This window comes from Typopeltis vanoorti, chromosome 13 (assembly GCF_054136105.1).
Source record: "Typopeltis vanoorti isolate ZY-2024b chromosome 13, IOZ_Tvanoo_1.0, whole genome shotgun sequence".
NCBI classification, from domain to species: domain Eukaryota; kingdom Metazoa; phylum Arthropoda; class Arachnida; order Uropygi; family Thelyphonidae; genus Typopeltis; species Typopeltis vanoorti.
Window position 1 is genome coordinate 58,819,906 of NC_143561.1, and position 15,439 is coordinate 58,835,344.

General features: G+C 33.3%; 1 protein-coding gene across 1 annotated transcript in view; it reads left to right on the plus strand.

The window, feature by feature from the left end:
- Window positions 1-2,747: 2,747 nt before the first annotated feature.
- LOC150100200 (uncharacterized) overlaps window positions 2,748-15,439 on the plus strand; it is a 260,605-nt gene continuing 247,913 nt past the window's right edge. Inside the window, exon 1 of the mRNA XM_090403094.1 lies at window positions 2,748-2,840. Coding sequence (XP_090259220.1) covers window positions 2,819-2,840 — 22 coding nt within the window. The 5' untranslated portion in view covers window positions 2,748-2,818. The remainder of the gene's footprint in view (window positions 2,841-15,439) is intronic.

Below are 15,439 nucleotides of genomic sequence, written 5' to 3' on the forward strand. Positions count from 1 at the left end.
ATGGAACACGTTCAAAGAATGAAAACAGAAAGATTACCAAAACAAGCCTTACAGTACAAGTTATTAGAAAAAAGAAAACCAGGACGTCCTCTTAAACGATTCAACGATGACTTCTAAGGCCGGAACAGGCCATACTAGACCTAAATCCTTGATACGTATGATGATGATGATGATGATGATGATATATATATATATATATATATATATATAAATTTATATATATATACACACACACATATATATATGTGTGTGTGTGTGTGTGTGTGTGTGTGTTAAATATACCAAGCTATTTTAAACCTGGTTTTACTCCATTTCCCAAGTAAGCAAACAGACAAATAAGTCAAGTTTGCGCCTGCACGTAATGCAAGTCTAGCTGACCCTGCAGGTAGTGCAAGACCAAGATAACTCATGGTAAAAGTAGAATAAGCTCTGATCACTAATCTTAATATTTACCCATAATACAAAGCACATCTCCTGGTGGAGATGTATGATGCTTTGTATTAAAGGCAAGGGGCCACTACCCAGACACTGGTTTCGATCTTTATTGAGGTCTCATCAGTGGGAGACAGGCTAGAAATATCAAGATTTTAGTAATACAGAGCTTATAAGTATTTTACCAGAACAAGTTACCATAAGGTGTTTTAACCTTATTAAATAAAAATCTCAGGAGGTGATATAAATGTAGAAAGTATTTTACCTTGGGTATATTAAATGTTAAAGATACCAAGCTATTTTAAACCTGGTTTTACTCCATTTCCCAAGTAAGCAAATAGACAAATAAGTCAAGTTTGCGCCTGCACGTAATGCAAGTGTAGCTGGCCCTGCAGGTAGTGCAAGACCAAGATAACTCATGGTAAAATAAGGTTATTTTAATAAGGTTAAAACACCATATGGTAACCTGTTCTGGTAAAATACTTATAAGCTCTGTATTACTAAAATCTTGATATTTCTAGCCTGGCTCCCACTGATGAGACCTCAATAAAGGTCGAAACCGGTCTGGGTAGTGGCCCCTTGTCTTTAATACAAAGCATCATACATCTCCTCCAGGAGATGTGCTTTGCATTATGGGTAAATATTAAGATTAGTGATCAAAGCTTATTCTACTTTTACCATGAGTTATCTTGGTCTTGCACTACCTACAGGGTCATCTAGACTTGCATTACGTGCAGGCGCAAACTTCACTTATTTGTCTGTTTGCTTACTTGAGAAATGGAGTAAAACCAGGTTTAAAATAGCTTGGTATCTTTAACATTTAATATATCCAAGGTAAAATACTTTCTATATATATATATATATATATTCCATAACTTCTCTCTCTCTCTCCCTTATTCTTGTGACATTTCTTCAAACCCTCTTCTTATGTAGCTCTCGCTTAATAAAGTAGTACATCATTTTACTTTCACCCCTTTTGTTTTTCGAACTCTAGGGAGACATTCTGATACATTTTGTAAGCACAGCTGATAACATTCCCATTCCTTGATACCATGGAACTGAACACAGTATTCTCCAGAGTTTGTCATACTTTTCATCTTTATAGTTCAGTTTGTAATCTGTCCTATTTGGAAAATCCATATGCTCAGCTACTTTTTGGATCACTGTGGTGGAAAACAATCGCATTCTTACATTCTTAAATGAGATCTCTTTTGACGCCATGATCAGATCTATCACTTTTAGGCCTCGAATTGCTTATTTCACATGCTGTTTGAGAAAGTTGTCTCGCAACAACTCCATAAATTCTCCTTCATTGTTAGCATGAGATTTTGTCTGCTACCCGATCAGTGTTCGGCCTATTTAAGTCAACAATAATGATTACTTGTTTAGTACCAGTCAGGGATTGGGAGATGAATTTCTTTATCCACAGCAACTGGACTTCCAAGTCTGCACAACACCCCCACCATATATTTCCTGTTAACCTCCATCCACACCAGATGCACTCAAACTCACTGTTTCATGAGTTATTAATACTATTATTACTTCCATTAGTTTCTGTTCCAACTGGACACAAATCATCCGATAGCATAAATAGTTCTCCTCCCTCCTTTCCTATTTCTTCTGTCCTTCCTAAAAATATTATACATTCACATATCTAACTCTGAGAACCAGGTTTCACTAATGCCAATAATCTTAGGTCACAACGTGTTCACCAAAGCAACGAACTCAACTCATTTGTTTCTAATCCTCCTGGTGTTTGTGCATAGATATAACAGGTTAATGCCTGTCATTTTCGTATACTTACGTCTGCAGTCTGCTTGGTCCTATTTTGAATGTTTCTTTTCCGTCCACAGACAAAGTCTGAACCCAAATCATGCAGATACACTCCTTCAGCAGATTCATGACCATACTCATTTACATTGATATAATTATCATATTTACGTATTAATACTTTAGCTGAACTTACACATTCTCACCATTTCTTCCCAGGTGATCTAGTTTCCCTGACTCGTTGCTTTAGATCTCACACCAATAAATAATTCCTCTGGTCTCTTAATCCCAAATCCATTCAAGTGCTGACCCTACCATTACACTCACTCCACACATCCAAAAACTATATCATTATTATTTATATATGGTTACCATTATATATGATTTATATATATATTAAATATTTTAAGTCACCAATTTATTTTTCTGTCTCAATGAACTCACATAAAATGAAGTGGAATGCAAACGGCTACGTTATTTTGTATATCGTTGATATCGTGTGCAATCAAGATTGCCGGCATCTCTCTCAGGCTTAAGACCCAGAACGTCGAAATCAGCTGGTTGATATCGCAAATAGAGTTGAGGCTGTATTCAAAATTTTAGAAGTTGGTTAACTATGAGCGAACCAAATTGTGAAGGTAAGTGGACTGAAAAGAAATCATAATTTATAGAACTGTTCTTATCCATGAGAGAGAGAGAGAGAGAAGTGTAGATTTATATAAGAAAGAAAAATTAAGCGTGTATCTTCTTTGGAAAACGAGGCTTATATAAGTAGTTGCAAAACTAGTGTTCCTTAATGTGTTTCTTAGTTCATTTAAAAAAATTAGGGAAACATTTAGAATGATCGAAAAGGAAATGGCGAGATAATTAAATATAATGGAAAATAATATATATCAGTCACTTTTGAAGCTACTACTTTATCAACCTGCGAAGAAGCTCATATTATTATTTTGGTAACCTCCATGGAATCATCATCACAGGATAATGTTTCTGTTAATAACAAATAACCCCATAATGAAAGTAGGGTAGTTAACACAATTTTCATGCAATCTATTTTGATGTGTGCAAAAATAAAATTGAATGTTGCGTTATTTATTTATGATGATCGTGTTTTCATTTTGAAGTTTGCTATGCATCATAAGTATTTAAAATCAACAAGCAATTTTTTAAAATTTATTTATTACTATTGTTTTTTTTTTTTTTGACATTCACATATACTTACAGATTTTACCTACATTTTCCAGTACACAGCCATAGTACTTATAAGCTTTCAGGACATTTACATAAATTTATTAATATGTGAAATTATCGATATGCTATGCTTTATTTGTGAATTTATATTTACTTTACCTTAAGCAGAGTATGAGATTAACTAAGAACACACACATTTTATAAGCGTATATATTCCCCACTGTTGGGTAATATATATGGTAGGTTTTTGGGTCTACTTCTCCCATGGTGACCAATTTCATCTTAGGAGAGTATTTAATGAGTGTATGAAGGTGGAAGACAATCACAAACATCCATGCTATAGCAGGATTCAAACCTGCAGCCTTTTGGCTGGAGAGCGAATATGCTTACCACTTGCCAACCAGGCCAGAAAGTGTATATATATATATATCAGGTACTAAGAATATATATATATAATATATATATATATATCTATCAGGTACTAAGAATATATATATATAATATATATATATCTATCAGGTACTAAGAATATATATATATATAATATATATATATCTATCAGGTACTAAGAATATATATATATATATATATATATATTCTTAGTACCTGATAGATAGATATATATATATTATATATATATTCTTAGTACCTGATAGATAGATATATATATTATATATATATTCTTAGTACCTGATAGATAGATAGATATATTATATATATATTCTTAGTACCTGATAGATAGATATATATATTATATATATATTCTTAGTACCTGATAGATAGATATATATATTATATATATATATATATATTCTTAGTACCTGATATATATATATTCTTAGTACCTGAGTTAGCCATAAACATCAATGTAAAGAGTTAGAAAGAAATAGCAGAAGTTTCACAATCATTAATTTAATATAGTTACAAAGGTGTTTTGTGGGAAGTTATTCTTTAAGCATGCTAAAAGTACATGAAGTAAGTGAAAGTATGTAACTTAAAACTTTATTTTTAAAACAGTTTTAACGGGAAGTTTTAAACATACATTTTATTATATTTGAGGTTTAATTAAAAATAGATACAAAAACAGTTTGGGATTTGGCTGATGATTAAGTTAAAGCAATGCTATTATTAGATATTCTTAGTTCCAATCTGAATTTATCAGAGATTAGACAACTTGGTTAGTAGAGGCATTTCACAATTGTAAGCATGTAAGGAATTCAGAAACCATTCTTGCCTGATTTCTAATTTGCACTTTTCTGTGGAGCACCTACTTACTAGCTATCACTGTTTGGATACTGAAGAAATGAGAATAGGATTGCAGTCAACCAAACTGTAGACCTAGAGAAATATTTCGGTAAAATTTGAAGAAAAAGATAGGTCTAATAATAAATGCCTGTTGGATTTCTACTCAGGTGGTTGAATATTCATCGCTAATACTGTATCTAGACATAAAGATATGAATACATTTGTAGAGAAAGAATGCAAAAGAACAAAATTCACATGGTATGTAAATAAAGCTTGGAAGTTTATTTTGCACTTGGTTAGACTATAATAAATTTAGTTTAATTCTTTATCCAAGTGTGAGCAAACAAAGTTTGCACCTGAAAATATCTTCAGGACTGAGGCAGGGTGGTGCATCAGTTGGCAACTCGTAGCAAAAGAACAAAATTCAGTTATTCAGTTATACCAAGCTCTCATCACTCCTTGTCTCAGCATTTCCCTGGGTCTGCCTCCCACTGACGAGACCTCAATAAAGGTCGAAACTGGTCTGGATAGTGGCCCTTCCCTTAATGCATAGCATTATACATGTCCACAAGGAGATGTGTTTTGCATGGTGGGAGATGCTGAGACAAGGAGTGATGAGAGCTTGGTCCACCTTTGCTACGAGTTGCTAACAAATGCACCACCTTGTCTCAGTCCTGAAGATATTTTCAGGTGCAAACTTTGTTTGCTCACACTTGGGTAAATGATTAAACTAAATTTATTATGTGAATAAATCCATAAGTAGATGGCAATCAGTTTTTATTTTAAAACTTGTACCCTGAATAACCCTGAAGATATTACAAATAGTGATATCATCATGCTCATCTGGGATATAAGTTTTAAAATAAGAAGTGATTACTATCTAGTTTTGAACAGGATAAAATTTAATAAAAAAGGCATCAATTTTTTTTTTTTAAAAGAAAGTTTGAACAATTTTCTGATTTGAACTGTGGATTCAGTTATACAAGTCTTATTAGAGAAAAATGCAAGAACTTGAAAACAAGAAGCATAGAGACTGTGTAACAAATTCTGAAGAAAACATTGATATTATTAATCAAGGAAGCATCTGAAGTTATTTGTAAAGATAATAAAATAAAAATTATTCTGTAGGTAAGAAGTAGTTTATGAAAAGAAGAAATCATATAAAATTGTTATTCAATTTCTTCTTAATCCTAAGTCAGGAAAAGCTAAGTTATGTGTAAAAGTAGGTAAACAAGTCATGTTTACCTACTTTTTCTTATTTTTACTACTGCACCAGAAATCGTACTGATGAAATAAAAAACTGTGTATGAGTATTCTAGATATCTGGAGTAATTACATTGAAAAATATTAATAGAACCTAGTACTGTAATAACCTACTAAAAGCAACTGAGGCATTGCCTAAAAGCAGCAAGTTTGAAGGGCGACAGAAACTGCTAAAATTGTATATCAACCATAAAAGCACATTTTTTTACATATTTTCTTGAATTTATGGGTAGCAAAACAGTGTTTTTCTAGAGGGTAGCATGTACAACAGTTTCTGAGAGAACCTCGAACAGAAAATTCTAGGAGGAATGCAGTTATGAAATTATTTCACTATTGGGGATAGAAAAGCATTCACAATCTGAAATGGAAAAGATAGTTGGAATAAATATTTGAATGAAATGCTTAATTATAATAGTGTAAAAATATTAGCTGCCATATAGAGTACTTGGAATATCAAACCAAGGATCTTCTCTGTTTTTATTTTGTTTATCTTGAAAGGTATAAATGATAAGGTGTACTGAGCAAAAAACTATTTAGAATAATAAACTGTATAGTGTAAATAGAACTTTTTATAAATAAGTTATACTTAAGTTACAGATTACTACATGACTGGAAAGAATGATATGTGCCTGTAGTTTGGAAAGATAGACTTGAATCCTGTCTGATGCAAGGTGAGTTAACAGTCTCATACAGAAAAGGCAGGGTTTTTCATCTCAAAAACACCTTTCTTTCTTCAAAATGATGTATATAATAATCATGTAATAAGGATGATACTAAATTTAACGGAAGACATTTATTTAGTTATTTCTAAACTTTATGCAGATGCTGTTATTTTTTTAAATAAATTCATTGCGAAACTCTTTAATCTGCTTAAATAATTGCTTTTGAAAGTAGAGTATGAAATTCAAAATATAAACATTATTATGACATCTCCAAGGACTCATAGCAGGAGGGAATTCCACACCACAACACACCATCCACTATATAATCCCCAATCTGCACTACTTAACCCTTTATCTATACACACGCTGTCATTCAGTATTTACATAATGTTGACATCTAGCCCACCAATATTTTTTTGGCTGTTAATTGCATATGTGTCTGGCTCTGATTTCCTTAAAATAAGCATAACGCAAAAAAGTGGTCAGTGTAGTGAATCAGTAAGCACAATTTTAAGATAATGCAAAATTGAATATGGAAATAAATAATAGAATAATCAATGCTGGTGATTTGGGTAAATTTATATGGAACAACATAAAAATCATTCACCAAGGTAACAGCATTTCAAATATTATTCAATTAATTTTAATAAATAATGAACCCCAAATGGGCTGAGCAATATCAAAAATTTATTACAAACCACATTTGTTGTTTTTTTTTTTTTAATTTTTCTCTTTACTATGTTAAGTACAATTAAAGTAAATAAATTTATTGATATTGTGCTATTAACAGCAGAAAATCACTGCCCATTCTACTGGTAGGTGCAAGTATAACCTATTCTTGTTGGGGACATTTTGATTAAATATGGAGCAAAATTAAATGGCATACAGAAATGAAATGCACTATTTCAAGAGAACTTAAGTTTTGGTATGCTCATGAAGTTCAATTAATTCATTTATTTTATTATCCTCCCCCCCCCCCCTTGCAGTGATCGAAGTTATCTGTTGGTTCTACGGGTAGAATTAGGTTGAACAGTAATAATTTCTCATTCAAGGCTTTTCCTTGCCATGTCTGTTATTTTCATTGCATGCATGCATGCATGCACACACCCATACACAATCTTCATCCCTGCTCATCAGTCTGGAATAAAAGGCTTAAGTCATTGTCCATGGGGGGGGGGGGGGAATGAAGTTCACTGAATGTGGCTAGTTTCTGAATTCAGTCATCTTCATGGATTCCACTGACTCATTGCAAGAGACCCACTCTCATTATTCATGCTGTACCTATGATACCTTTTCTTACTCTTTAATTGACTTTGTCAATAGCAACCCATTCTACTCATTCACTTCCCAGGCATATCTAGTCCTCATCCCTAGCTAACCACACTCCTGTACAAATTTCCAGAGTTGATCCCTGGCTCTCTTCCCTCTTCTCCCCTTGTCATATATTGTAAAATATCTGTCCTATACTTAAATATAAAGAGCCAACAGGCTTCATTTTGGCGATATAAACATTATTTAAATTAAGGGGATATTAGATGCCACATTGTTTTAAAACCGAATAAGAAACTCAAAGATTGGAATCAGAGTTTCATGCCGAATATAGTAAAAAAGTATCGGCGAATACTAGCATGAGCTAATGCAAGTAGTCCTAGAACATAGTACAAACATGGGCAACTCGTTGCAAAGGTGGGTAAAGTTCTGATTGCTATTCTTGGTATTTTCCATAATGTAAAAACACATTTCCTAGGAAATGTATGCTGTTATTACATTATGGCGGGAGGTCACTACCCAGACCGGTTTCAGCCTTTTTTGAGGCTTCATTAGTGAGTAGCTAGACCAAATTAATACGAAAGGGTATAGCGAAAAGAACTTATATACTCTGCTATATGAGTTGTCCAAAAGGTGCACCCATTAAGTTACTTAAATATAAAGAGCCAACAGGCTTCATTTCGGCGATATAAACATTATTTAAATTAAGGGGATATTAGATCCCACATTGTTTTAAAAGCATCTGTATATCTGTCCTATAGTTACTAAATAATATCTGTCCTATAGTTACTAAAAGAGTAACTAATATAAGTTACTCTTTTAGTAACTTATATTAGTTATTTTTATTTATTTATTTTTCATCAATCCTACACATAATGACAAAACCTATAACACAACAGTCCCGTGTATGGGCAAGTGATTAGGCAGAAAGACGGAATCTGGAAATAACTTTTGAGTTATTTCCTTTGCTTGATTATAGTTTTTCAGTCTTCTGATCCAAGCATTGCGCTAAATTTCACTGAAGCAATTTTTGTTGTTAGTAATGAAATATTTATAAAATAGAATGGGAATTCTATTTTAAATTCATATGCCAAGTCTGTATACAAGAGAAGAACTAGTTATATTGCATTTGACTTTCATTGGAGGTGTCACATAATAATAATAATAATAAAATCTCCACCTGCCTTTTCTTTTTAATACTCAAAATAACTGCAGTACACTATGAACAACCTGATACGTTGATTTTAAAAGGGCTAAAAGCAGAAAACTTACATGAAATGTTGAAATGGCAGACATGCTTTCTTGTATCTTGTTGAAGCTGTTGACCGCATTTTATCCAACTCTGCCTCCACCTCTTTTCTAAGCTTGAACTAGTCCCAGCGCACTATGAACGATCCCACAAAAATTTGAAAGGAGTTAAAAGAAGGAAATTGTATTATATCAAAATGGCAGGCTTACTTTCTGATATCTTGCCAAAGCCATTGACTATAATTTTTATTCAACCCTGGTTCTGCCTGTTTTTTCACTGTGAATAATGCAACTAATTTTGAAAGGGCTGAAAGCAGGTGACTTACATCCATTTGAAATGACAAGCATTCTTTCTGGTATTCATGCCATAATTGCTCTGGATGTAACTTATCTAGCCCTGCTTTCACCTATGCATTTAGATGGTTCTGTTGCATCATTGGTCCCACAGAAAAGACAGTCTCTACCAGTAGCACACTGAGGATTTAATCTTGGGAGGGGCCCAAGTTGAGTAGACGATTTGAGAATACACACTACGCATTACATACGCCCTATCACTGAGCATCTGCAATGATCACTAATTCATAAGTAGGAGTAGTAGTAGTGGGGAGGGGGCCCTTGGCCCTCTCTGGATGTGCCACTGGTCTCTACACTTCTTACCAAGTTCTTGCATAGATGATCTTGGCAAATGTCCTTCTACTGTTCCAGGCACACAGCATTTATCATTCCCCTTTTGATTTTTCACCAGAAAAAGATCGAAAGAATCTTGTACAAACTGGATACAAAAAATACTGATCCTGATTGATTTCTCCATTTGTTCTTCAGAGTTGACTCTTGTTCTCTGTTGCATTTTTATATTCTTCTGTTCTACTGTTATATATCTTGCAGTCCATGTGCAACCCCATTCCTAAGAAGGAGGGAACAAATCTTTACCATCTAATTACTGTACAGCAACATTTCACAAACTGTGGACCATAGGTTTTATTGAGGGGGGGGGTATTTAATTTTTATTATTTATTATTTCTTTTTTGTTATTTTTTATGTTTTAATGGAAAAAATCACACATTGGTGCGGGTTCACAAATTTTGCTTCCTGCCAGCGCTTAATGAATATTAGTAAATATATGCTTATTCATATGTTTCATTTCAAAGCAGAAATCTAAAAATTGCAGTTTCAAATATTTCACCTGATATTAACTTTTTGTGTAGCAGTATTGAAACACATCCATCACATTAAATTGTTATTAAACTTCTTTTATGTTTTTAATTCTTTCTTTATTACTAATCGTTTCACGTTTCATGTGCTTATACTACAAATATACAATTACAATATATCTATCTATATAAAAATATGAGATAATTTGCCATGTCAAATGTGTATGTAAGATGCTAAAAATGTAATATTTGCATTTGATTTTTGCAATATTCGCTGTGTATGTTTTGTATTGAATATAAATACAATAAATGTTATAATATGTCTATATTATGATTTTTTTTCGAGGGGGTGTGTGTGTGAAATATTTTAATTTTTCCAAAGGGGGCCCTGACATCCATAAGTTTGGGAATCACTGCTGTACAGCGTCATTCACTTTAGTTCTTTTCTTTCTAATGTGATGGAGAAAACTATTAACACCTCATCCTATGCTACTTCAAAGCCTCTCAACTAATCTCCAGCATGAATTCAACCATTGTCTATCAACAGGGATTGCTTGGTTTATGTCATCTGCTTTTGGATGTGATGGAAAACTTGGGAGAATCTCAAGTGATTGTTATTTATCTCTACTCACCATTTTACTAGGTTTAGAACAAAGGCTTAATAATAATAATAATAAGTAAGCTCTCATTATATGGTCTCTCTTCTGGAACTTGGCCAACTTTCTGTCTGGATGAATGTCCTGTGTGATGATAATACATGGATCTTTATCCTCAAACTTTGTGACTAATGCTGATGTTCCATGACGCTATGTTCTTTTACATACTCTTTTCCTTCTATATTTCAACAACTTTCTGCAGTTGGCTGCAAATCCAATACATTTTCAAAACATCCAATACGATCTGATCACGTTATACTGCATGCTTCTTTCTCATTGACAAACTTTGAACCACACACAATCATTAAAACTTCGAGAATATCAATTTTTACAACTCTAAACTTCAAAATCATTCTTCAGTATGTTTTGATAACCTTAATATCTATGCTAGTAAAATTTAATAATGTTTTATTTCTTACCAAAAGAATGATTTTTTTTTTTAACTCTTGTTTTTGATAACTCAAATCCCTTGACAAGATATTTCTTTTCTTTGGGATTAGTCCAGTCTCTCTTGGCATTAACATATTAAAAATATTGCATCCAAAAAATTAGGTTTTTCTCTTTCACTCAAGACATTGCTTTACTTCTGAAGCTGTTAACTCTATATAAATTGTAAATCCATTAAAACTATTTAATATTATTTTCACAATTTGGGGTGGTGTCCTTAGGAACTTCTTAAAAATTCATGACTCAGTAAAGAAGAGAGCAGTTTCTCCTACTTGCATTTTCTACAAATATTTCCATGGTTGGTGTTCATCAGAATTGGCATCAGTAATTTCCAGGAGGAAAAATACATTTATTAAACTCACTAATTTTGTTCGTTTTCTACCCATCATCATCAGAGCACAGTGATAACTGTGACAGGCACACAGCACTAAACTAAGTAATTATAAAACAATTTAAATTGTAACTGACACCTAAAGTCCTTACATGGCACCTGCTATACGTTGGATAACTACAAAGCTCATTTAAAGAAGCTATTGAGTCTTAAAATGATTAATCTCTCAGATCTTTGGTAAATTAATGCAACCATACTTGTTGAGGTTGGGAGAGTACTTCATAGTTCATGCTGATTCCAAGAATAGCCTTTCAAACCTGTAATGACCTCTATGTAACATATGTTTTTCTCCGTCTCATCCTGTGTGGAGTATCTAGAGCAGTGATGGTGAACCTATGACACGCGTGTCAGCACTGACACACCTTGGATGTTGAAAAATATTGGTATTCTGATGAAAAAACTGTGATAAATCGTGTAAGATCGCTCTCAGTTAAGGGGAAGGTAGGTTTGGGTTCTTTGAAAGAATTATATTTTATAGTTAGCCTATTTCTATTTTATTTTGTAACTAGCCTATAAACAACGAGTGTTTTAAGTTTAACGTTTTCTTTCTTAATCATTATAATTTCTGCATAGTCATATGATATTATAAAAACTTATAAAAATTATTATCAATATTATACGATATAAACTCATAAATACGTGCTTTATATATTGTAAACTTAAAGTTTTCATTTGACTTCTGTGTGAAATTCGTTGATGCATGCATTCCAAGTCTCTCGACTGAGTAATACAAGTTCTAAACATATTTAAACCCACTTTAACAGAAAATATAATTCGCAGCATTAAATATTGAATTTATCTGAGTAAATAATGAAAACATTTTTATAGTTGCAATAAATTCAGTAGATTTTGTTAAATAATGCAAATAGTAACAACTTATGATGACTTCACAACAAAACCAACTAAATAGCTGCTATTTAGTAGCATCATAGAGAGTGAAACGCAACAAGGTTTCTACGAACGTACTGGTAATAAATCTGGCAACCCTGCTGAAAGAAGTAGTGGTAGTCTTGCATGGTCTGCCACTTAAGTAATTTGAGTTGCTGGTGTATAATTCATTTCCAGTAATTGTTAGTTCTTATAAATTATTACTGCTTATATAATTGTGCTCTTTTTTAATTTGTGAACCTTTTACAATGGTAGCTAGACTAATAAAAAACTAAAATTATCACAGAAAGGAAGTGGAAGAAATTTCCAAGAGATGCCTGGACTGAACAATATGGTGTTATTGATAGAGGCGATGAAGTTCTCTGTAAATTGTGTGGCGATCTATCTCTGAGTAGAATTTGGAATGTAAGAAGACATTTTGAAACTAAGCACAAATGGCTCCTAGAAAAAACTTTTGAAGAAAGAATACATATCGCAACATCTAAAACTGGCAGAATCACAATCTTGTCATCCCTCAAAACAGGCAAACTGGTCAAGTAAAGTGAACACTGCTACCCCACCAACCATTTTAATTAATTTTGTTTCAGGACCTTCAAATTTAGTAGCCACAAGTTACAATATTTCACATACTATTGTTGAACATGGGAAACCACTTAGTGTTGGTGATTATATTAAAGAAGCTTTCGTAAAGTGTGCACCATTTTTATTTGAGGACATTCATAATAAGGAAGCTATTGTAAAGCGCATGAAAGAGTTACCATTAAGTAGGAATACTATTAAAGACAGAGTTATATCAATGAATGCTAGTATAGAAAATCAAATACAACAAGACTTGAACTTATGCTATTGTTTTTCCATTTGTCTCGACGAAACTACAGATATTACATCATCAGCTCGATTGGCTATTATTGCAAGGTATGTTCATGGTGATTCTATGCACGAGGAATTGATAAAGTTAGAAAATTTACCTCAAAACACGACAGGTAAAGACAGATGCGACTGTGTTGTTAAAGTGTTCCGTGAGAAACAGATAGATTTATCGAAAATATTTTCGATTGCGACTGATGGCACGCCTAATATGGTTGGCCATAATGTGGTTTTATCAAAGAATTTACAGAATATGTTGGTCATCCCCTGGTTTGTTTCCATTGTATTATACATCAGGAGATACTGTGTGCGAAATCAGGCTTAAAGGATTTGGATGATGTGATGAGAATTGTGACAAAGGTAACTAATTTTATTGCTGCCAGGGCTTTAAACAAATGAGAGTTTAATTCACTTTTAAGCGAAGTTGAATCAGTGTACAAGTCTATGAATATTAATGTACAATAATATTCATGGTTGAGTCGTGGTCAAGTATGTGAACGGTTTGTTGAATGTTTAAATGAAATTAAATTATATTTAAATACGAAGGGCATGGAGCACGAATTTTCTCAGTTGAACGATTCTGCTTGGCTCAGTAAGCTGATGTTTTTCACAGATTTTTCATTACATCTGAATGAATTTAATATACAATTGCAAGGTTTCGGAAAATCTGTCAGTGTTATGTTTGGCACCATCAAGAGCTTTGAGAATAAACTCAAAATATTTCAACGTGATTTAGAAAGTAACAATTTTAAGTATTTCAAGTATTTCCCAAAAGTGAAAAATTGTTTTAACGAAACCAGCCCCAAAAATCGTGAACAACATATCAACCAATTTATCGAAGTTCTAAAGTCAGTAACTGAGCAGTTTTCTTCTAGATTTAAGCAATTTCGAATGTTGGAACAAACAATCCAATTCATAAAGCATCCTGATGTAAAAATATTTATGTAACTATAACAAGTCTAAATATTTTTACATAAAGTTTACTAAGGTCGAGCCCAGTAAGACCTGCAACTTGTAAATAGTTGTATGTTATATGTAAATAATCCCAATAGGAATTTGTATGTGCTCTATGTCAAATAAGGGAATATTCTAGAAGGTATAGTATTAAGGCAATACCTTGCCAATACTAAAGCAGTATATTTTAAGAGCTTTGTAAAGATGTCAAATTTTGTGCGTGTTCTACATGGGAAGCTCAAGGTCAGTGCTAGGTAGACCGACAAAAGCTTCAAACGAATGTTTGCTGCCAGAACGAATAGGATTTAGTGAGCGTAGGAGAAAAACAAAGGAAGGGTCAGTCAAAGAAAAGGATCAAGGCATTTCGCCGAAATGTTCGGTATTCACATATCTCCGCACAAGGATTCAGAAGTGACCGAATAAAAGGCGTAGGCAAAAAGATCGCATCATCGGTTCGAGAAATTTTCGTCAAGGATCCAGAGGTTGTAATCGCAAAGTTACCAGCGATTGTCCGTCAGATGTATGCCATCGGAAATGCGACTTCAAGGGAAAGTATGCCAGAGATCTGAAAGAAAGATGACGAGGAGCCGATCCGCCAGGCAAAACTGATAGTCGATGACGAATTGACGAGTCTTCGCCGGGAGCTGTTGTCAGAGGGAAGAAATTGCTCCATTGATCCAACGCACATGCAAGCATTACACAAGCCGATAATCTTCACCCGAAGTGCGGCAGTACAGCGTCCCAAGGAAACATCAGTGACCCATCGCCGGCATAAAGAGGGATTGAAAAAGCTGACACGGAAGAAAAAGGGAAAAGGAGTCCAGCCAAGTACACAGTGGGTAGCAGCTAAAGTGAGTTGACCCATTTGTTAAATTTCCTTGAGCTTTTAAGAGAACACTTATTAATGGACTGTAAGTAGAAGCTGATCTAAATAGGCAAATCTAACAGTTAAAGATTATAAAGTAACTAAGTGTCAGGAATTTGTAGGTTGAAATAAGTCATAGT